The sequence below is a fragment of the Oryctolagus cuniculus genome, chromosome 6 (genome assembly GCF_051225735.1).
Source record: "Oryctolagus cuniculus isolate XC-2025 breed Fujian yellow rabbit chromosome 6, ASM5122573v1, whole genome shotgun sequence".
Classification (NCBI taxonomy): domain Eukaryota; kingdom Metazoa; phylum Chordata; class Mammalia; order Lagomorpha; family Leporidae; genus Oryctolagus; species Oryctolagus cuniculus.
In genome coordinates, this window is record NC_142872.1 from 13,026,317 (window position 1) to 13,051,035 (window position 24,719).

A 24,719-nucleotide genomic window follows, 5' to 3' on the forward strand; every position below is an offset into this window, starting at 1 on the left:
ATGTAGATGAGTCTTGTTTTTAATCTAGTCAGCTAACCTGTATCTTTTGTTTGGGGAATTTAATCCATTTACATTCAGAGTTAATATTGATACTTACAGGATCTTTTATTTCTTATATCGGATTCCTGTTGAAGTGGATTTGTTCTGAGAGGAAGAGTGTGGTGGGGGCAAGAGGCGTGGAGTCACCACACAGACCCCGGGAGTCACCACACAGACCCCGGGAGTCAGGTGAAGGCAGGCCTGAGGCAAGCAGCCTGCAGACTCGTTTATTTCAGTTGCTACAATAGCTTATATAACCAAGGCAGCCAATCCGATCACAGGGCGGTCTATGCCCTAACCAATTACACCCTGTTGCCAGGCAGTTTCCAAAACCATCCAAACACAGCCTGTTGCCAGGCAGGCTCCACTGTCACGTGGTTTCCAAAACCATCCAATCATAGCCCATTGCCAGTTGCCGTTGCCTGCGGCCATCTTGGCATGACCTTCTCATTCCACCACAGATTACCTTAAACATTTCTTGTAGAACTTGGTCTGGTTGTAATGAAGTTCCTCAGTTTTTGTTTGTCTGGGCAGTCTTTATTTCCCATTCACGTCTAAATGATAATTTTGCTGGATATAGTATTTTTGGTTGGCAGATTTTTTTTCTTTCAATTTGGGTGGCACATTTTTCTTTAAACATCTTGAATATATTACCCCATTTTCTTTTGGCATGTAAGGTTTCTACCTAGAAGTCTGCTGTTTGTCTAATAGATTTTCCTTAACTTTTTTCTCACTGTCTTTAGGCTTTTCACCTTTTCCTTGACTTAAAAGTTTAACCGTATTATGCCTTGGTGAAAATGTGTTTTGGTTTTTTTGCTTTTTGTTTTAGGGAGTTTTGGTTTTGGTTAAGTATGGATTGGATCATTCAAACTTCATGGATATGGCTGTCTATATCTCCTTTGAGAGTTGGGAAATTTTCAGCTATTAAGCCATTGAAAGGATGGGTTACCTCAAAAGACTTGTCTTCAGAGTCAGAAATTCTGCTTTGTCAGATTCTGTTATTGAAGTTCTTAATTGTATTTTTTGATTCAGGTTTTTAGCTCTAAAATTTCTCATTGGCTCTTTTTAATAATTTATATCTCTATGTTGAATTTCCCCTTATTGCCATGCCTTGTTTTCTTCATTTCTTTGAATTGTCTATCTATTTTATTGCATCTCATTGAGTTTCCTTAGAATCATTACTTTGAATTCTTTTTCGGGCATTTCATAGATTGCCTTCAGATCAAGATCTGTTTCTGGAGAACTGTTCATGTTTCTGCAAGGTGTCCAGCGCATAACAAATCTTCCCAGGCAGACGAATCAATTAATTCACAGGCTTTTATTGGGGTTCCACTCCCGGGCGAGGTTCCCCAGTCCCAACAGAATAACAGAGCAGGGGCCGGGAAAGTCGCATGTCAGAGATTGGGAAAGCTCCTTTTATAGATTCAGGGCATGGGGGTTAAAGGTTGAGGCGGGTCTGCTCCTCATTGGTTGACCTTTAGGCACCTGCAGGGACCTTGACAAGGATTTTCTTCCCCGGAAGTAGGCCTCTCCATTCCCGGAAGTATAGGCCTTCCCTCCTTGCGGATCCCAAAGCTACCATCCCGACCTTTTGATGATAGGAAAGGGGGCGACAGTGAGTCTCTGGCTACTTCCTGCTGACTGGGGACGTCGTCTACAGGGGTCTGCTGAGGGTATCTTGGGGCTCCACAGGGGCAGGCATGTATGGATGGAGAAGCATCTGGTTGACCACCTGGTTGCTGAAGGCCTTGGTTCATTCCATTATCACCTGCTGTAAACACTTAAACAGACACTGTAGTATACAAGTCAGAGTGAGAATAGCAACCAATGATCCTAAGAGTGGCATTAACCAGGTAATGAAAGGATTTCATAGAGGAGAGGAAATGAGGGGGGTCTCTGGACCCTTGTGAGGATGGTTTGATGAACGTGGTTTAAATCTGATCCCAGCTGAGACCAGGAGTAAGGCCACTCAACTTTCGCAGGTAGAGGGGTTTGTCTGTAGAGAAATTCTGAATAATCATACAACATTAAGTGAGGGAGAACACCATCAGTACAACACAGGTTGGGAGTAGAGTCAACTAAGTTTTCTGATTGAGAGGCAAAAAGAACCTGACAGAAGGGGCTTGATAATAATCTGGTGGGCTTTAGGCCTTATAAGTTAAGAGGCCCAGACCTGTCTCTTCACATAGGGTACAACCTAGGGGAGGTGTGAACCTCCTTGGGGAAGGCACCCTGTTGACTTCCATTACCTATCTGGCCTGGGAGGAGAGCTGGCCAGGTAAAGGCAGGTGGCAACTAACGGGAAATTTACAGTTCTGCCTGCAATGTTGCTGACCCTACTTGGCTATCCCCTCAGCTGCGGTGGTCACTTTGGAAGCTGGGCTGAGTGAAGGGCTTTTCAGCTTAGAGCCAGCAAGGTCTGTGGCTCTGACCTGAAGTCCTTCGACTCCCGGGCAGTTCCATTTCCAGTGATGCAACTCTTTGCTGGCAGAGCTGCCAGGGCTCTTCATAAGCTGACTTCTGCTAAAGCCCAGGCTTGCCACATTGAAAGCCACTGCAGTGGACTGGCCTGTTGGGTCTCCTTGAGGGCAGATCACTGTACACGACAGCTGTTAATAGGCCTGCCACCTGTCTTCACATTTCTGATACCTGGCTTTCTCTTCCTCCTGGTTTTTGTTAAAGCAGACCAGAGGATGCAAGTGAAGGGGGTGCTCAAGTCCCAGATCACTTACTGACAATAGCAATATCAAATGAAAATTTAGAAAGCAGTTTCAATCATTAGATAACAAATAGCAGTTTCAATACTAGCTTTTTAAACTCTTTAACTGTTTTTTAATTTACCAATTGATTCGAATTACTTTGTGCTCTTAGTAACCTCAGCTAACCATACTTTCAGTTGGTACCTATAATAGATTATTGGCTTCATCTGTTTACAGCACCATCCCAAAGTACTGAATACAACAGAAGTGGCTGGAAAAAGTCCATCAGAACCTGTAGGAGGACAGCTAAACACAGAACCAACAACACTTTAGTTTTATGAGCAGCAAATCTGATATGTAAAACGGTGATGACAAAAGACTTTAAGTTGTCTCGTTTAAAATTATAAACTTATTGTAAACTCAACAAGAGGTACTTGCTTACTTCACATAGCATTTTTGAAAGCATCTGTAGGATTTTACAGAACATTTAACTCTTTAGGCCTCTGTGGCTTTCTCATTAAGATCCAAGATTTCTTCCGTAACCTTCTGTGACTTCCATACACCCTCTTCAACTTACTTGAAACATTCCATCATTTCCATTCCAGTCTAGAGTAAACTAGCCATCAGGGAGGAAGTCAATCTTACAAACCTTGTCCTTTCTTTATTCAAAATAACTCTTTCCTTTTAACCTTCCTTACCAAATGCACATTTCTATAACATTTTTAACACAAATTTAACATGCTGAGTATACAAGAGTTTACAATAAATTAGCAGTTACACCTAAATGACTTAAGATGCTGATATTAAATATCGCTATCTGAATTAAATTAAAATTAAAATTGCATTCATCTAAAACAAGTACTAATTACCCATTGTTGGTTCATTGAGTACTGATTACCTGGAAACCTGTTAAAATAAATTACAAAAATAAGTTCAGCAAGTTACAAAGCAGTATTTTCAAAGGTAGTGATCTTAGATTCAAAGGAAGGAGACCAGACGAGGAGGCTAGAAAGCCACGTGTTCAGGAACAGGTCCTTTTAAAACTTTGCCAGAGGGCGGCCAGGGAAGCAGGAGCAGCAAATCCCATTAGGATGGGGGTGGGGAGCTTGACACTGGTGGTTGGGCCATGTGGCTACCTGGCTTCCAGCAATGGCCGAGGGGAGAGGCAGGACATGGGGTGGGGCAGGGCGGAAGAATGCTCATATGGGGGTGGGAGGTTCCTGGCTAGCTGTGGGGTCCCCAGGAACTCAGGTGAGTCAAGACTTTGGCAGTAACACAGAAGAGGCATCCTTAGGAGGTGGGGGCCCGATCGTGGCCAGCAAGACCTGGGCTGTGGAGCAGGCAGAGAGGAAAGTAAGGGAGAAGGGAGTAGGATGGGAGCGGAGGTTACAGAAAGCCTGGACATATGAGACCTCTGACCATTTTCTCTCCCTGCGGCAGAAATTCTCAAGGTAATTAGGCCATGCCTGGGTGGAGTAGAAGATTAGGCGTTTACTCCGTAGGTCCTGGGCCAGTCCCAGTTCCTTCAAGTTTTTTAGCAGGCAGGCCAGGGGGCATTTTGAATCCCACCCTCAAGATCGGCCAGATCGGTCTCCCCGGTAGCCCGGATCTACTGAAATTTGGTCAAGGCGTCCCCTGTCCCGGACTTCAGCAGACGGATTAGAGGTCAGTCCTCTACGGGGCCAAGCCAGTGGCAGGACATCTCCAACAGCCGCTGGGAAGCTAAATAGCAGAGAACAGAGCCCACGTGCACACGATTTGGAGGTCTCTGTCCGGCCGGAGAGCTAGCTGGGGATCGCAGATACTGGGCCAACCCAGAGGAGGGAGGGAGAACAAGGGAGGAGTTACTTACAGTTGGTCGAGCGTGGTCCGTAGTCAGCCTGGGGCACCAGACAGGTTCAAGGAGTGAGGGGGCCTCGAACCCAGAAAGGGGAGGCGTCAACCTCAGCTCCCGGGTTTCAGCACCATCTGCAAGGTGTCTGGCGCGTAACAGATCTTCCCAGGCAGACGAATCAATTAATTCACAGGCTTTTATTGGGGTTCTGCTCCTGGGCGAGGTTCCACGGCCCCAACAGAGCAGCGGCCGGGAAAGTCACATGTCAGAGATTGGGAGAGCTCCTTTTATAAATTCAGGACATGGGGGTTAAAGGTTGAGGCGGGTCTGCTCCTCTGACCTTTAGGCACCCGCAGGGACCTTGACAAGGACTTTCTTCCCTGGAAGTAGGCCTCTCCATTCCCGGAAGTGTAGGCCTTCCCTCCTTGCGATCCCAAAGCTACCAGTTTCCTGTGTCCCTATAGATCTGATGTCTACACATTTAGTGTAACAGCCAATTCTTAATGGAGTAAACTTCATTGGAAAAGATTTCCGTTTAAATAGAAAGTGGTCTGTCAATTGGGTGTTTGCCTTGGATTTGGTTCTAGGTAAACCCAGAAGTGCTATAGTTGTCTAGATTACTGCAGTTGTCTTATCTGCAACATTTAACTATTTCCAGGAAATAGTGGTGTGACTTTAGTAACAGGGGCTTCCAAAGGTGTGTGCCCTCAGACCCCCAGAGTTGAATGTCAGTTACACTGGGGTTTGGGATGGCACAGAGGGGCACATTCTTAAGTACTACTGGATAAGCATGGATGACACTGGAGCTTGTGACACCAATTGCCATGGCCCTAAAACTATAGGGTTGGACAGCACCTTGCCCAGATCTTGCTTGGTGGGCTTGGCTGCCAATGGGGATTATGGCACCACAGCATGGACTAGCACAGTATGTACTGGGGATTATGCACTGGCTTACAGCAGTGGAATGCAAGTAGGGCCTTCCACTGGTTCAGTTAACAGGTGGGAATGAAATCAATTAATAATTTTAAAATAAATAAACTTAGCATTGTCAGATACTCTATTTTAAGACCTGAATTTATGGCCGGCACCACGGCTCACTAGGCCAGTCTTCCACCTGCGGCGCCGGCACCCCAGGTTCTAGTGCCGGTCGGGGTGCCAGATTCTGTCCCGGTCACTCCTCTTCCAGTCCAGCTCTCTGCTGTAGCCCGGGAAAGCAGTGGAGGAAGACCCAAGTGCTTGGGCCCTGCACCCGCATGGGAGACCAGGAGGAAGCACCGGACTCTGGCTGTGGATTGGCATGGTGCTCTGGCCGCAGCGTACTGCTGGAGCGGCCATTGCGGGGTGAACCAACAGAAAAGGAAGACCTTTCTCTCTGTCTCTCTCACTGTCCACTCTGCCTGTCAAAAACAAACAAACAAAAAGACCTGAATTTTATGGCTGTACCTTGTCTGTACACAGATATCATAATCTAGTGATATTCTTTTGAAAATACAGGATGGTAAACTGTTTTCTTTGTTTATGCCATTGTGAATAATATCACAGTGTAGTACTCAATAAATGTCTATAACAGGGATAACAAGTACAAATGGACTACAGAAAGTTTGTGAGAAGTGGAATTAAACCATGTTTGTTTTGTTAGAAAAAATTTTATAATCCATGCATAGCATTTTTATAATAAGTATTTTCTACAGACTTACTGAAGCATCCTTCTCTATTTCCCAAAATTTACTGTTAATATGTCAGCTTGAGTTCAAACTGTTTTCTCTTGGGTTTTGGTTTTAAATTGTGAAGTGTTGCATTTAAGAAAAATAAGATTTCTTCCTTTAAACTTATTTTGAAGAAGACAAAGTATGTTTCTCTTGAGTATTATTTTAAAATTATTTTTGCCTTCTCTTTCTAGATTTCCCACCAAGCGAACCCCAGATCAAGAGTCAGTTTAATAAGAGTGCACACAAAGGACTGGGAAATACAAAACAGTCACTGCAGCTGCCACTTCATCCTTCGTGGGAGGCAAGCAGGAGGCGAAAAGAACAGCAGTCGAAAATCGCTGTGTTTCAGGGGAAAAAAATTACATTTGATGATTGATCAGTACCTCTTCTTGTGAACTTTCGTTCTAAAATTCTTTTTTAACTAGCCTATTTAAATGAATTTTAATGCCTCTTTGGAGGTATATAATATATTTGTCTTTTTCTTTCTTGAATTAAAATTATGTTTCATAAATCAGGTGTATACTTAGATTAACTTTTAATAACATGCCCCAGACTGTTTCCTGTATAAAAGAATTTTGGGATTATAGTGACTCCAGATTTTGTCATTTGTGCTTATATGAAGTGTATGTCACTGGCTTAACTCGTTTTTGGCTTAAAAATAAATATTGGGATACATTTAAAATAATATTGGAAAATATGAGGAAATCAGATCTATTTAAAATACATCACTCTTGTTAAAAGTTAACAAAACTAAAGTATGAATGTGCAAATAATAAATAATAGGCATATTACTTTTATATAGTTTTCTATAACAATTTGGGATTTATTAATTATATTTCTATTATTTAGGCAAATTTTTTAAATATTGCAACGTAACTAATCCATTTTACTTGTGTATTTCACTGCTTAGAAATATTTCTATTAAATCAAGAATCTATAATATCTAGTTATTTGACAGTGTACTTATAACCTTTTTTGAGGAATTGTAAGGTTATAATTTGTAAGAACTTCTGAAATAGGTAGGACTGAAAGAGTCTCTCTACCAATGGCTCAGCAGAGAGGTCATGAGGTGACTCCCTGAGGAGGGGCTACTTTATACACCATAGTGCTGCTATTTAAGCGAAGAACAGGGTTTTGTTTTGTTTTGTTTTTATTAGACAGGTAGAGTTATAGACAGTGAGAGAGATACAGCGAGAAAGGTCTTCCTTCCGTTGGTTTACTCCCCTAATGACCGCTACAGCTGGCGCTGCGCTGATCCGAAGCCAGGAGCCGGGTGCTTCCTCCCGGTCTCCCATGCAGGTGCAGGGGCCCAAGCACTTGGGCCATCCTCCACTGCACTCCTGGACCACAGCAGAGAGCTGGACTGAAAGAGGGGCAACCGGAACTAGTACCCGGCACCCCAACCGGGACTAGAACCCGGGGTGCCGGCACCGCAGCCGGAGGATTAGCCAAGTGAGCCATGGCACTGGCCCGAAGCACAGGGTTTTTAAAAGCCCTTCCAATTTCAACTTTTTTTTTCCTACTGTAGGAGAAATGTGAAGGTTCTTGGTTAACTAAGTAATGCTAACTAAATATAATCTTTTGTGGTGAGCATTTTCTGCAGCAGTTAGGATGTCACTTGGACATCAGAGAACCCAAGTTCAAGTCTTGGCCTTGTTTCTGATTCCAGCTTTTCGCTCATGTGCACCCTGGGAGGCAAGAGGTGATCCCTTAAGTTGTTGGGTCTCTGCCACCCCTGTGATTCAGATCCAGGCTCTTAGGCTTTTCCCAGCACCAGCTGTTGTGGACATTAGGGGAGTGAACCAGTGAACAGAAGATCTCTATCTATGCCTCTCTCGGTCCTGCCTTTCAAATAAATAAAAAATATAAATAGATTAAAACTGTAAAATAAGTAAATTTAACATATCCTGCAGGTTAATGGCACAAAAGTCCATCTGATTAACCAGGCTTCACAAGTTCTTTAGAGTCATTTCTATCTATTTTAAGAGTTCAAGAATTTAGGCCAGCACCGTGGTTCAATAGGCTAATCCTCTGCCTAGCGGCACCGGCACACCGGGTTCTAGTCCTGGTCAGGGCGCCGAATTCTGTTCCAGTTGCCCCTCTTCCAGGCCAGCTCTCTGCTGTGGCCAGGGAGTGCAGTGGAGGATGGCCCAGGTCCTTGGGCCCTGCACCCTATGGAAGACCAGGAGAAACACCTGGCTCCTGCCTTCGGATCAGCGCGGTACGCCAGCCGTGGCGGCCATTGGAGGGTGAACCAACACAAAAGGAAGACCTTTCCTCTCTGTCTCTCTCACTGTCCACTGCCTGTCAAAAAAAAAAAAAAAAAAAGGAGTTCAAGAATTTAGATAATTAGAAGAATGGAGTTCAAGATACACAATAGGAAAGCCATTCTGTGTGTTGAATGCAAAATTTTACTTTTTTGTTTTGGTTGATGTAATTTCAGACTGACAAAGTGGAAGGAAATGTTTCTGTGCCTAACAGACCCTGAGGATGCTGCCCTTCAGACAGAAAAGTCTGCCCAAGCCTTCTTACCCCAACTGCAGGAGGGTTGATCCAGTTAAAGAGTTAGAAGGAAAGTTATATATCTTGGTTTCTAGGTTTTGGTATGCAAAGAACGGTTGGACTTGTTTCTGGGATGCAGTGAAGTTACTTAATCAGGGTGGTCTTTCACAGCACCATGGTTTGTTAGCATGAGTCCAAAACAACCATTTAGTCGAGGACAGTGGTTCTGAACTTAGGGCAGTTTTGCCCCACAGTGAACATTTGGCAGCATCAAGAGTTATTCTGCATTGTCACTAGGGGAAACAGAGCTGGCTACACACAGATACAGGCCCAGGATACTGCTCTGCTGTCTAGAGTACCACCAAAACCAAAAATTCCAGCCCCAGATTAATAATACTGATGTTGAAAACCCCTGGTCTGGGGTTCAGTTGGCCCCATTACTGAGGCATTACCATTGTAAGCATTCCTCCTGATAGTTTGTCTACTAGGAAATCTGTGTGGCTGGTAAAAGCAATCCATGTCTGAGTCCGTAAGCGCTTTGTTTTTCTTCCCTGGCCTGGGTAGGTTCTTTATGTGCATTGCGGAGATCAGTCTACCAAACACTCAAGGGGACCCTGTTACACGTTCCAAAGCACATTCTCTTTTTGTGTTCCTCTCCTTATTCTCCAGCATTTTGCCTCACAAATTAGTCACATTGAACTGAACTCTGAACTCTTGTCTCTCCAGTTCTGTAAATCACGTGGGCTTCCTTCCACTCTCAGTGTGGTGCGAAATCTCTGCAGGCTGTGAACTGATTGCACTTGTTTGTATAGCACTCATTGTTTTCCTTCACTTAGGTATGGCCTGTTGCCCATCACTTGAATACCATTGTTTATGTCTTTTGTTCAGTTTTCTGGTTGTTTAATATAGAAGGTCAAATCCACAATCCCTGTTACTTTACCATGGTCATAAATTTTAAGTTTTTCAGTATTTATTTTGAAGTTCATATTGTGCTTAATTTCACCCGTGGGAGATTCTTTAAGCTTGTGTCTTCTGATCTATTCTTTACCTCTGAGAAAGCTGGTTCATGATATCCACAATAGATTTACGTATTTGCTCAACACTAAAGTATATAGAAATTAGTTTTAGAATTGTGATGTGATGCCTCTGTAAAACAAGTTAACTTTTTAAACTAAGTTTAGTATTTGCTTAGAGTTCTTCTTTAATGTGAAGGTGTATGATCTCAGAATTGTTTGAAACTTGCCTGGGTATGTCAGAACAGCAAAACAAACAAACAAAAGATGGAGGAAGGACATCCTGAAAATGTGTCTGTAAAAGCATAAGAAAATTGTCCAAACTGTCAAAATATATTTTTTCAGCACTCTAGATTTAAAGACTTGCAGCAATTCAGAAAGTTTGTTTTTTTTTTAAGGAAAAATGTCTGCATCTTGATTGTTGTGACATCTTAAGCCCTGTTTCCATCTTTGCTCCCCTGGTGCCTGTTAGCCTTGGAAACAAACCACTCACAACCACAGTGGAAAACCTGCAGCCTGGCAGCCCTGGAGGAGAGCAGATGGAACTGGAGCTCCTCAGAGACACAGGTGGTTGTTACTGTTTGACCTGTCTGGTCATTCATTGCACAACCCCCTCGCAAGGCTGTTTTCATATAATCTGGGGCAGACTTAACCAGGGCAGTAAGATTTTTCCCTGAGATAACTTTCCAAATTATGAGATGCAAATGTTTAACATCCAGGCTGCCTCAAGCAGTAACAGTTGGGATAAGTAAGTTAACCAGAAAGCTTACAAGGAAATCTGAACAATCAAGTATCCATAGGGACTTTGATGAGTTCAAACATACTTCTTGGAATCAGGAAGATCTCACACATTGATAGGACTGTGTGAATGGACAGGAAAGTGCCAGGAAGCCTCTAAACTCTCACTTAACAACTGAAATTGAAGTGCCGTACAAGAAATGAGAGAAGCCTGAAGGATTGTCAGCTTCCTAAGAGTTAAAAGCTACCCTAACACACACAGCCCTTCAGCAGAAAAGGTATTGATTCCAGAAATCCAAGGAAATTTCTGTCCAAGTGTTAGTTTGCATACTGCTAAACTAAATAAGCCAACTTAAATGACTATCAATAGCAAAGAATATAGACTTCACAAAAGTAGTTCAGAAAAGTCACCATGTATTTACCAACAAAAACCATCAATAACAGTAAGCCCAGGGTTGGAGGGGATCTCATTTAAAGAACTGCAAGATTGTATTATTAATTAACGGGACATTCACAAAAAGAGCCCTGTACTCAGGGGAGGTTTTCAATCAGAAGAAACTTTGAGGAAGCCCAATGTTTGGACTTACTCAAATTAAAGAAGTTAATTTACATATATTCAAAGAGCCAAAGGAAACCAAGTCTGAGAACACTGTCTTACCAAGTCAAGAATATCAGGAATGAGACAAATTATAAAAAGCCAAAAAGAAATTCTGAAGTTGAAAAATAAAATTACTGAAATGAAAAATGCAACAACAGTAGATTTAAGCAGGCAGAGATTTGGCAAACTTTTAGATGATAGAAGAGATTATCTGGTTTAATTAAGGAACAGAAAGAAAGTAAAAAAGATGTTCAGAGACCTGTAGCACACCACCAACTATGCCAGCATGGGCATATGCAAATATGTGACCCAGAATTTCCACTCATATATACCCAAGAGAATTGAGAACATTCACATAAAAACTTGCACATGAATGTCCATAGTGGGCTCATTCATAAAATCTAGAAAGGTGAAGCAGTCCAGATGTCCTTTAACTGGTGATGGATCAAACTATGATATTAGTAATATCAAATATTATTCAGTTATAAAAAGGAAGTATTGATAGACAACACGACATGGATGAGTCTTGAGTAGGACATTGTGCTAACAATAAAGAACAACAAACAATGTGATTCCATGTGTATAAAATGTCCCAAATAGGTAAATTCATAGAGACTTAATGTAGATTAAGTGGTAGTGAGGAGCTGGGAAAGAGAGGAATTGTTTGTGCTGTTGGGTCTGGCATTTTTTGTTGAAAGGTAAATGTTCTGGAACTGAGTAGTAACTGTGGTGGAATGAGAAGGCCATGCCAAGATGGCTGCTGGCAACATACTCTGCCTGGCAACAGGCTGTGATTGGATGGCTTCAGATACTGCCTGGCAACAGGCTGTGATTGGTTAGGGCATAGACCACCCCTTGACCAGATTGGCTGACTTGGCTGTATAAGCTGTGGTACCAACTGAAATAAACGAGTCTGCAGGCTGCTTGCCTCTGGCCTGCTTTCACCCGGCTCCCTGGGGTCTGTGTGATGAGTCTGCGCCTCTTGCTTCCACCACGCTTCTCCCCTCAGAATGAATCCACCTCAACAAGTAACATTCATCATAAAATCTTGTGACCATACAAAATCCACAGAATTATGCACTTCAAAAGGGTGGATATTTCATATGTGAGTTACAGCTCAGTTTAAAAAATAATAGTTGTCATTTTTTCCCTCCTCCCTTGTAGTACTTCATTTGAATGCAGTATAGTTCAAGTGTTTCTGATGGTATTTATATAATTTTTCCTCCTTCAGTTGCATTTATTTGCTTTATATATGTAAGACATTACCATGTCTCATACTTCAGAGTTTTTAAGACAGTAAACTCAGAAGAGGGCAATGCTGCCTTTCCCTTGTTTCTGTTCTTTCTACTTCCTTCCCACCTATCCCCTCTAAATAGTCAATTGCGTGGATCTCTGGTATCTCTGTCTTGTGTTCCATTTGCCCAAATGAATAAACATCTATTTTCATATTTCCCCTTCCTTCTTACACAAAAATAAGCATTCTCTAAACATTTTGTAAACTTTTTTTATCATTTAAGAATATATCCTATTACTACTAATTTGATCATAGAGATCTTCCTGAGTACAAAAAAAAAAAAAAAAAAAAAAAAAAGGTGTAGTCCCCCATTGGGTAAATGTATCAGAATGTTCAGCCACTCACTATGTGTGAGTAAATAGGTTATCCTCCATATACTGACATAACAAATACTGTTGCAAAGAAAATATGAAAAGACAATGTATTTTCACATTGTTGGGGGCATATCATTGAGAGAAATTCCTAGAAGTGGGAATGTTAGATCAGAAGGTGGTGTTTTGTAAACAGTTGCCAAATTCCCTATCAGGTAGCTTGTACTAATTTGTATTCCCTCGACAGTAGGAGTACATGAGTGAGGCAATTGTCCCCATAAATTCCCCATGATAGTACTGTATTTTACATTTGGATTTTTGGCAAATTGGATGGTTGAGCCATGTTGTATCTCAGTATAATTTGACTATGCATTGCTCTTACTGTGGCTGTAGGTGCATACTTTCTTCATGTTTAAGGATCACTTTTGTATCAGTTTTTTAAAATTATTTGTTCATGTCATTTACCCATCTTTCCTTTGGTGATGGCCTTTTGTTTTTAACCTTTCTTCCTCTGATTTTTCAACTTCTTCTAGGGATACTAGGTATTTTATGTATTACAAATATGTTTCCCAATTAGTTGTCTTAATTTTTAATTTTCTTCCTTGCTATTTTTTTTTTCATTTAATTTTTGCGAGTGAATTGAGAATAGTAGAAAATCTCTCCCTACGATGATTTGCTTGCTATGTTATTTGGTATCCGTGTTGATGCCTCTGCTTTCTTACTGTTTCTATTTCTGTGGATACCTTTGACTGTCCCTTAATTTTTTAGCCTTTCTGAATCATTCTAAGTGTTTCTCTTAAACAGAGTATAGATTTGCTTCTTTATGAACCAAATTGAGAGTGTTTGAACGTTTAATAAGCAAAGTAAGCCCTTTTGCATCCACTGAGAAGATGAATATGTTTCCTTTTAACTGTCAGATTATCTTGTGTGTAAATATATTTATTATATTTAGTCTGTTTCTGTTAATAATAGATTTTCTGTGTTCTTTTTAAATCAATGATATGTTTGGTGTTTAGGAAGGTTTCTGCTTCTGTTCTAGTCGTCCTCTTGTGCTCTTCCTTAGATACCTCAGTCCCCTATGTTTTTATTCATTATCTATATTGTCTGTCTTTAATGGCATCATTAACTTTCATTTGTTGCCTAAATACCATTTAATGTGTGATATACTTTCCTTTTCCCATCTCCCTACTCCTCCCATTCACAATCTTTGACTTATTGCAGTACATAGCACATAGCATAGAGCGTGATCATACAACGTCTATTCTTCTGTCTGTACCTTACTTTTAATTCTAGATTAAGCATATTAAATGCTTAATTGATAAAGTTTCTCATCATCTTTTGTTTGGATGCACTTCATCTACTAGCAGATTTCTCACAAAAGGATTTATGGGAAAAAAATGAGCTTTTTGACATTCCAAACTTTTCCTGTGATACTGGTGCTTAATGAATCGTGGCTAGATCTTGAGATTGTGGCTTTCTCGGTGGTCCTGTCACTTCCTGTGACAGCTAGAACCTTACCTTGGGGAATCTTCTGGGAGAGTTCCTTGCCCCTCTTCCAGTTAGACCATCTTATGGCCTGGTCGCGAATAGCTTTCTGCCCCTTCCAGCGAAACAGGATTGCTCTTTTTCTGTTACCCTGTCCCAAGCCACAGTGAGTCTTCGCCTGCTTTCTCCTTGACGACTGTTGATGTCCTTCCTGTGCCTTAAGGATCTTTTCTCCAGTATGGACGAAGGGTTCTGGTGGAAATGTGTGTTTTCCCTGCAGCTGCAGCCCCTGCTTGTTCAGGCCTGCACAGGAGGAGGTGTCTGTTAGCTGCTCTGTCTCCTGTCCTGACTGCCTAGCAGACTCATCCCCATGAGCCTAGGAGTGGACACAACTCCCCTAACTGCAGCTCAAGTCAGCCCACATTCAGTTCAGCTCAATACTCTTCTCACCTTTGTGCAATCCCATATCCCTCCTGTGCCATCGCAAGCGAGCCTGTGCTCACATCTTGTCACTCCAGGGAGCTGCCTATACTTCCCTATGTCTCTAGCTGCCTGGTATCCCCACAACCTCATTGCTGATGGTTTTGAGAATAGCGAGAACATTGTTGTGAGTCCACTTAGAATCCTCAGAGTGAGAGTAACAATCTTTCCCGCTTCCTAGGTTCTACATTACCAGCTTCATTTTTACAGTTCTTCTTGGGTTATAGAAGTGGTTTTATTTATTTATTTATTTATTTATTTGACAGGCAGAGTGGATAGTGAGAGAGAGAGACAGAGAAAAAGGTCTTCCTTTGCCGTTGGTTCACCCTCCAATGGCCACCATGGCTGGCGCACTGCGGCCGGCATACCACGCTGATCTGAAGGCAGGGGCCAGGTGCTTCTCCTGGTCTCCCATGGAGTGCAGGGCCCAAACACTTGGGCCATCCTCCACTGCCTTCCCGGGCCACAGCAGAGAGCTGGCCTGGAAGAGGGGCAACCGGGAAAGAATCCAGTGCCCCGACCAGGACTAGAACCCGGTGTGCCGGTGCCGCTGGGTGGAGGATTAGCCTATTGAGCTGCAGCGCTGGCCTAGAAGTGGTTTTATGTAATCAAATTCATCAGCCTAACTTTTTTTTTTAACTTTTATTTAATGAATATAGATTTCCAAAGTACAGCTTATGGACTACATTGGCTCCCCCCGCCCCATGACTTCCCTCCCTCCCCTTTCCCGCTCTCTCTCCCCTTCCATTCATATCAAGATTCATTTTCAATTTTCTATATATACAGAAGATCAGTTTAGTATACATTAAGTAAAGATTTCAACAGTTTGCACCCACATAGAAACACAGAGTGAAATACACTGTTTGAGTACTCGTTATAGCATTGAATCTCAATGTACAGCACATTAAGGACAGAGATCCTACATGAGGAGTAAGTGCACAGTGACTCCTGTTGTTGACTTTACAAATTGACACTCCTGTCTATGGCATCAGTAATCTCCCTATGCTCCAGTCATGAGTTTCCAAGGCTATGGAAGCCTTTTGAGTTCTCCGACTCTTATCTTATTTAGACAAGGTCATAGTCAAAGTGGAAGTTCTCTCCTCCCTTCAGAGAAAGGCACCTCCTTCTTTGAAGACCTGTTCTTTCCACTGGGATCTCACTCACAGAGATCTTTCATTTAGGTTAGTTTTTTTGTTTTTTTGTTTTGTTTGGGTTTTTTTTGTTTGGTTGTTTTTTTTTTTTTTTTTTTTTTTTTTTGTTTTTTGTTTTTTGTTTTTTGCCAGAGTGTCTTGGCTTTCCATGCCTGAAATACTCTCATGGGCTTTTCAGCCGGATCAGAATGCCTTTAGGGCTGATTCTGAGGTCAGAGTGCTGTTTAGGACATCTGCCATTCTATGAGTCTGCTGTGTATCTTGCTTCCCATGTTGGATCGCTCTCCCCTTTATTTATTCTATCGGTTAGTATTAGCAGGCACTAGACTTGTTTATGTGATCCCTTTGACTCTTAGTCCTTTCATTATGATCAATTGTGAACTGAAATTGATCACTTGGACTAGTGAGATGGCATTGGTACATGCCACCTTGATGGGATTGAATTGGAATCCCCTGGTATGTTTCTAATTTACCATTTGGGGCAAGTCAGTTTGAGCATGTCCCAAATTGTACATCTCTTCCCTCTCTTATTCCCACTCTTATATTTAACAGGGATCAGATTTCAGTTAAATTTTAACACTTAAGAATAACTGTGTGTTAATTACAGAATTAAACCAGTCATATTAAGTAGAACAGACAAAAAAAAAATACTAAGAGGGATAATGTATTAAGTTGTTCATTAACAGTCAGGGCTATGCTGATCAAGTCACCATTTCTCATAGTGTCCATTTCACTTCAACAGGTTTCCTTTTTGGTGCTCAGTCAGTTGTCACCGATCAGGGAGAACATATGATATTTGTCCCTTTGGGACTGGCTTATTTCACTCAGCATGATGTTTTCCAGATTCCTCCATTTTGTTGCAAATGACTGGATTTCATTGTTTTTTACTGCAATATAGTATTCTAAAGAGAACATATCTTATAATTTCTTTATCCAGTCTACCATTGATGGGCATTTAGGTTGGTTCCAGGTCTTGGCTATTGTGAATTGTGCTGCAATAAACATTAGGGTGCAGACCGCTTTTTTGTTTGCCAATTTAAATTCCTTTGGGTAGGCCGGCGCCGCGGCTCACTAGGCTAATCCTCCACCTTGCAGCACCTGCACACCGGGTTCTAGTCCCAGTCAGGGTGCCGGATGCTTTCCCAGTTGCCCCTCTTCCAGGCCAGCTCTCTGCTGTGGCCAGGGAGGGCAGTGGAGGATGGCCCAAGTGCTTGGGCCCTGCACCCCATGGGAGACCAGGGGAAGTACCTGGCTCTTGCCATCATAGCGCGGTGCGCCGGCTGCAGCGCGCCAGTGGCAGCCATTGGAGGGTGAACCAACGGCAAAGGAAGACCTTTCTCTCTGTCTCTCTCTCACTGTCCACTCTGCCTGTCAAAAAAAAAAAAAAAATCCTTTGGGTAAATTCCAAGGAGTGGGATGGCTGTGTCAAACGGTAGGGTTATCTTCAGGTTTCCAGCCTAACTTTTCCATCTGTGCTTATACCTTGCTTACAAGAGCCTACCCTTGCAGGAAAAGGTAGCATGCCGTAACCTTGAGCGTTCCTGCAGGTTCCGCTGGTTATGCCAAGAATGCAAGGCCATTTTCGCTCTTCTCCCAGCTCCCTGCTCAGGGTTGTATTTTCACTGAGCAGTCTTGAAGGATGAGTGACGGCTCCACCAAGACAGACATCAGGGGAGTTCAGAGTTCCTCTCTGCAGTGCAGTCTACTGTATGTGCAGGTATTTAACAAGAGCCCTCTGGGACTGGGAGAGCATGGGTGCACAGGAAAGGGCTAACTCGGCAGGCCTGGGTTGCTCCAACTTCACATTCCCAAGATACGCCCGTCTCCTGAGTGGTTCTTGGGCAGCTCCTGGGAGATGCATTCTGAACTAAGTTCGTCTGATAAGAGTGTTTTTGTATACGTGTGAGACCTTCAGCCCTCTGGTTCTATTTTGATCGGACACTTTAATGAACAAAGTGGTCTATGGTGAGTATCTCTCTGTGCTCTGGGGAACTACAGTCTCAGGAACAGGTCAGGCAAGCAAGCCATTCATGTCCAAGCCACTGACCCCCTAAAAACACCATGGGTACATGGGTACTGAAGTCCAGGTGAGCCTCCCAAGTCAGCAACATTGCTTGTGCTGTCACACACCATAGAGTGTCCACCCCACTGCACTGGAAGATAGGGCATCCGGAAGTTTGTAACCTCTCTGTGAGTACCACAACCTCTCCAAGTCCTGTGACTCACTCCACTGATTCATCAAGCCTCGCAGTGGTCCTCGGGAACCCCACAAGCATCATGGTCACAGTCTGTGGTTTCTGCCATGAGTAATAAAGTTCCTTATGTCTGATGCAGCATCTCCGTCTCATGCCAGCTGTCCAGGAAACTGTGGCAGGCTGACTTGTAAGCTTGCCAAGTAGGGTGAATTCCCACACCCTGTAGAGTTCCGGCATCCCCATACAATTCTCTATTTTCTTCTAGTATGTTACTAGGTTTCTGTTTAAACTTAGCTCTTGATCTAGAATTTACCTCTGTGTATTCTGGCTGATATTGGCAAATCATTTAAACCAGTTAGTACACAACTAATGTACATTTCTCAACCTTCTTGAAGTTAGGTTTGAATCACGTAACTTAAGAATTACTCAGTTTTTTGTGTGGGTTATGGATGAAAACCATCTAAGCCACGTGAAAGCCTGGACATAACTTTTCTTCTGTCTCCTGTTCTGTTGTCTCTCACCTGGGTGCCAACTCCTTGGGTTGGATTAGATGCCCCCATTTAGCATGCAGGAAAAATTATCAGTCTAAATGATTGCAAGGGGCTGTCATGCACTTAATACATTGAATTTTAAGTGACCAAACGAGCATCTCTTGTAATAAACAATGAGAATCTGGTGTGTTTTTGTGAAATAGAGTACATGTAGCAATATTCTAAAGGAAAAATTGTGCCGGAAGAGAAATGCTGCTGAGGAGGAGGAGAGCAAAAGTAAAGAAAAAAGAGAATGGAGGGGATGTGAGAGGAGTGAAGTTGGAAAAACACAGCCCAGATACATGGTCTAGAAGAGGACTGGGGTGAAAATTACTATCCAGGGCTAGAAAATGAGAAATGTGTTTCACACAGTGACACAACCTACTGAGCCATGGCTCTACAGGAGGAGATTCCAAAATGAAACACTGATGTTGAGAATCGGCTATTTCTCTTTCTGTCTCTCTCTCTCTCTCTGCATTTATCAAGGTGATAGAAATAAAAACAGGGAGAGATGGTCTGTGGCAATCATTTGTTAATTTGCAAGCAAAAAGCAAGAGGGTGGAAACCTCACTGCTTCCAATCAGAAATGGTAAGATATGCACAAATGTCCCATAAGACATATGGCACCAGCAGAGAGTCAGGGCATGGAACTTGGTCCTACACACTGTGGCTTTAAGGCATGGTGGCAAATGAGAGGAAAAAAACAAAACAAGCATAAGAAATTTATTTATGAAAAAAATGGGAAATGCTAATAGCATATGTGATTGAATAGACCCCTTTCTCAAAAACAAAAATGTATTTATTTGTAATGCCCAAGGAACTGCAAGACTATACTTGAGCAGCCTTTGAACTTTGTATCATTAAGAAGTCTTCCCAGATTGCTCAGGGAAGAGGTATGGCACAAAAGCTGTCAAAAAATGGTGCACTCTGCACCACTGATTTCAGATGTTACTTATGGTAATCATGGACAGAGAACCTCCAAGAGGATGGATCCAGCGCTTCTAAGAAGGGTGAGGAGAGTTCCTCCAGAGAGCAAACGTTAAATCAAGGAAATGCCGTTGCTTCCAGATTCAAAAGCCAGCCAGAGTGTTCGTTCATGACTATGTACACCCCCGCCTTCTCTGAGCCTCCCATACACTTTTACTGGGCCTCTGAGCTGGTTTACAGTAACTGGAGAGAGTTTCCAAGGGCCTCACTTGGAGAATACGAAAGTATGTTCTTTTTTCTTTTTTGACAGGCAGAGTGGACAGTGAGAGAGAGAGACAGAGAGAAAGGTCTTCCTTTGCCGTTGGTTCACCCTCCAATGGCCGCCGTGGCCGGCGCACCGTGCTGATCCAAAGGCAGGAGCCAGGTGCTTCTCCTGGTCTCCCATGCGGGTGCAGGGCCCAAGCACTTGGGCCATCCTCCACTGCACTCCCTGGCCACAGCAGAGAGCTGGCCTGGAAGAGGGGCAACCGGGACAGAATCCGGCGCTCCGACCGGGACTAGAACCCGGTGTGCCGGCACCGCAAGGTGGAGGATTAGCCTAGTGAGCCGCGGCGCCGGCCCGAAGGTATGTTCTAAAGCTTGGTAGGGTGTTTGGGAACCAGAAAGAAATGCTCTGTTAGACGCTGGCTGAGTATTAGTTCAATCTGTTTCCTTGGGCACCTGGCTGAATTACGTTCCCCAGCCTCTTTGGGAAATGCCGGCCAGCTGCATATGGGCACAGATGATGGCATGACTTTCACCTGCCGCACGAAACCTTCCAGGCAGTCTTCCACATTTCTCCCCATTCTCCAGCTAGCTGTGGATATCCTGGGCGACCTTGCCTAACGGAATTTGAGGATGTGGAAGTTTCTGTTTGCCTGGGTCTGAAGGATTACGCGGAGCAGATCCTCCCATCCCTGTGGAGCCACCTGTTGAGGTGTACATGAAGGAGAAACAGTGAGCATTTGGATAAACCACTGGGACTCTGGGGGTTTATGTGTTAGTGTTTATCTGTTAGGGCTGTTCAAATACATTTCTGATATGTGATTAGAATCTCATTATTCTATTTGTTTTTCCAAAATGAATATTATTGTAATGCTGCTTTTAAGCACTTGGGTCATTGTTTCTTTATTCATTGAAATCTTAACATACAGAGGCCAGCACCATGCCCCATAGGGTGAGCTGCTGTTTGTAATGCCAGCGCCCCATGTAAAGTGCTTGTTTGAGTCTGGGTTGCTGTGCTTCCAATCCAGCCTCCTGCTACTGTTCCTGGAAAAGCAGCGCAAGATGACCCAAGTCCTTGGGCCCCTGCTGCCCATGTGGGAGACCTGGATGGAGTTGCTGGTTTCTGGCTTCAGCCTGGACCAGCCCCACCTATTTCAGCCATTTAGGGAGTGAAGCAGTGGGTGGGAGATGTTTCTGTGTCTGCTCTGCTTCTGTCACTCTGCCTTTCAGATAAATAAATCTTAAACTAAGGAATATCACGGTATAATCACAGAAATGTTCCTAGACTCTCTATTTCTGGTTGTCTACTTAACATAATACTAAGAGAGAGAGAGTCAGAGAGAAAGGTCTTCCTTCCGCTGGTTCACTCCCCAAATGGCCGCTACAGCCAGCGCTGCACCGATCCGAAGCCGGGAGCCAGGTGCCTCTTCCTGGTCTCTCATGCGGGTACAGGGGCCCAAGCACTTGGGCCATCCTCCACTGCCCTCCCGGGCCACAGTAGAGAGCTGGACTGGAAGAGGGGCAACCAAGACTAGAACCCGGCGCCCATATGGGATGCCGGCGGAGGATTAACCAAGTGAGCCACTGTGCCAGCCCCCTCTTATGGCTTTAATTAGAAAACCAGCAGCCTTGCTTACCTTTGCTGTCTTCCCTAAAATCTTTGTAAATACAACTTGGAACCAGCTGTTGAATTTCATTTTATAAAATTGAGAATTGAGTAGGTCTATTATTTTTTATTATTGATAGGAATTACCTGTAAACTGAGAGGTATTTGTATGTCAAACATACTTTTTGTTGTCCTCTAATTAGCTGCATAAAATGATGGGTCTGCATCTGCAAATGGGCCAAAACTGCAGAATTTAACAACAAATGGTAGGGAAGGAACGTATTCAGTAGCCTCAGTATGATATCATCCTGCAGAAATTAAGTAGCCTTAAGTTGGGTACTGGAATGTTGTTTGTACTCTGAACATGTGTTTCTCTTCAAGGGAAAACTTGTTTTGAAAGAAAGTCGTTCTCCATGTTGTTTTCAGGATGAAATTAAAAGGATGTTTTTCAGTAAAGAGAGCCAAAATCTAGAGGGTCAATGAGGGGAAAGAGGGTTCTTTGTGTTTATTTTTAAACTAAACATGGTATGAATACTCAATGGCTAATTTAGCTCTCATCACAGACAGAACTTTAGGGGTTCACATGTGAACCAGTGTGGCTCACATGGGAAACAGGTGTGAGTGCTGAATTTCTAACGGGTCTCACCTTGATAAAGGGGCTATGGCCAGATCTTACTAAGCGCTATACTTGTATTGTTAATATTCCCAGAATTTACTTTCTTGACTGCTTGAGTTTCTGTTCTCCTAGAGCTCCTTCTCTCAGCTCTGCAGGTCTCTGTTCAAACGTCAGCTGCTGATGCCCCTCCCTCTGCTTTTCTCCTTTGATTGACATCACCTGACATCAATCAGTCCAGGACTCTCAGTCACTCCTATTCAGAACCTAAGCTTAGTGAATTCAGGGACTTTGCTTTCTTCTCTATCATATTCCAGCTTTGTAAAAATATTTTTATTTGTTTTTATTTATTTGAAAAGCAGTGGTGGTGGGGGAGTGGAGAGATGCACCATCCACTGGTTCATTCTCCAAATGCCCCCAAATAGCTGAGGCCGGGCCAGGCTAAATCTAGAAGCTGGAAACCCAGTCTGGGCCTCCCAAACACCTACTGTTTCCTAGGGTGCATGTTAGCAGGAAGCTGAAATCAGGAGTTGTACTGGGAGTCAAACACAGGCACCCTGATATGGGATCCAAATGTCCCAAGGGGCATCTTAACCACTACACAAAATGCCTATCTCCATATTCAAGTTTGAACAGTCTTGATAATAATAAGTGCTCATTGTATGTTTGTTTTTAAACTAACTGCTCTGTAAATGCTTCAGTAAGTATGTGTGTGTGTGTGTGTGTGTATATATACATGATGTAAGCATGTGTGTGCATGTGTGTGTATATATGATGTGATATGCGTGTATTCAGTTTATCAATGACTCATACAATTGAAAAGCTATAGCTTTTACTAGTCACTAGTTAAGAAGATATTAACATAAGCCTAAGATGTAAGTTGGCCTGGACTTGAGTAGTAGCAGTGGGAAATGAGTTTGGGAGAGATGAACGGTTGATTATGGAGAGAAAGATATGAATTGTTTCCCCAGGAAAAGTACAGCAAGGTCACTGAATTAAGAAAACACAGGATTAGCAGGCAGCATAGCTGTTTGTGGTTTACTCTCTGTGAGCTGCTGTTGTTGCTGTCGATATTTGGTGCTCTTGGTCTTTGGTGACCGGTCGGTAGACCTCTTCATCTGTGAAAGGAGTTAGCCCTTTGCCTACCTCGACTCACACATCATTTCCACATCCTCATTTATCTCTCGGCTTTGATTCTTTTCCAGAGAGAATATTTGATTTTGTTCCTATTACAAATGAAGTCTGATCTTTCACCTTCTAACCTGTTGTTGATGTGAGAGACGGCAAAGAACTTCTGTGTGTCGCTGATTTTCTCTTCCACCCTGCAAACTCTCACTGTTCGAGACAGTCACTCATTGTTTCTCCTGGATTTTTCCAGGCTCAAAGTTGTATCACCTAACGGTAGTAATCATTTTACTATCTCCTTTCTCCTGCCTTGTTGGAAAGGCTGTGTCTCCAGCAAAACATAAACTAACAGCGTTCAAAGCAGACTCTGTTGTCTGCTGTGTCCCTAACAGAACAGCTTCTAGAGCTTTGTTTTAGCCATGCAATTGACTTTCAGACCTAGAGTGGTTTGCTATGCAACACTGACATCGACTCCTCTTACTGATGTGCCAGCAAGCCTCCGTGAAGAGGGCCTGGTGATTTGTCTTTTTGTATTTTTGAAGGATTAATGGGATAACTTTAAAAATATGTCTGGTGCATTTTAACAAATTTTTCTAAATTTCTATAACCCATTTATCTATTTAGATTTTTGTCTGAACTTGTATTTTATTTGCAGAGCCACACAGTGTAATTCTGGGTTATTAACACTGCTTTTGCAAGTTTGGGCTATTGTACTCTTTACTTATTTTGCATATTTATACTTCTTGCCTTTTTTTAACTTAGTTAACAGTTTGTCTCAGTGAGGTGTACATTTTCTGTTTTGTGAGCTGTTTTAATCATGTTTCATTAAGTTCCAAGACAGGGATTTCAAAGCTACTGGTTTTTTTTTTTTGGTTGTTTGTTTGTTTGTTTTATTTTTATTTTTCTACTCTTTTTCAAATGTTTTCCCTCTCTGTTATTTTGAAATTCCTTTTGGTAATTACCCTTTAATTATAAATCATGTGTTTTCTTAAAATATAAATTAATCTCATAACTCTGCATACCCCCCAAAAATGTATAGGACTCAGCTTTTTATCCCTCTCATGGACTTAAATATTTTAATTCTTCCTTATAATTTCACCTCCAAATTAGACATTATCCTTATATTATCCTTATACTATACATAGTCAATATGTTTAAAGATTTTCACAAATTTATACCAGTTTCTTCATCTGTTCTTGTCTCTGAATTTATTTCTGTTATTGGATTATTATTCTACTTTGTTTTATTTTTTAAGATTTTATTTGTTTGAAAGGCAGTGTTAGAGGGAGAGAGAGAGACAGATTTTGCGTCTGCTGGTGGACTCTCCAATGGCTGCAACAGCCAGAGCTGGGCCATGCCAAAACCAGAATTTTCTTCCCAGTCTTCCATGTGGGAGGAGGGGCCCAAGCACTTGGGCCATCTTCTGCTGCTTTCCCAGGCACATTACCTGAGTGCTGAATTGAAAGTGGAGCAGCTGGGGCTCCAACAAGTGCCCATACGGGATGCCAGCTCTGCAGGTGGTGGCTTAACCCAGTGTTCCACAGTGCTGGCCCCATGTTTTCCTACTTTCTAAAATGCATATTTTGCAACATTCTATAATGATGAT

The 24,719-nt window shown here is 42.7% G+C and overlaps 1 protein-coding gene across 2 annotated transcripts in view; it reads left to right on the top strand.

Annotated features, from left to right (window-relative positions):
* Nucleotides 1-6,966, top strand: part of SRFBP1 (serum response factor binding protein 1) — a 68,497-nt gene extending 61,531 nt beyond the window's left edge. For both annotated transcript variants that reach the window (XM_008254947.5, XM_089334854.1), the window contains exon 8: nucleotides 6,473-6,966. In XM_008254947.5, coding sequence (XP_008253169.3) covers nucleotides 6,473-6,657 — 185 coding nt within the window. In that variant the 3' untranslated portion in view covers nucleotides 6,658-6,966. The remainder of the gene's footprint in view (nucleotides 1-6,472) is intronic.
* The last annotated feature ends 17,753 nt before the right edge of the window (nucleotides 6,967-24,719 follow it).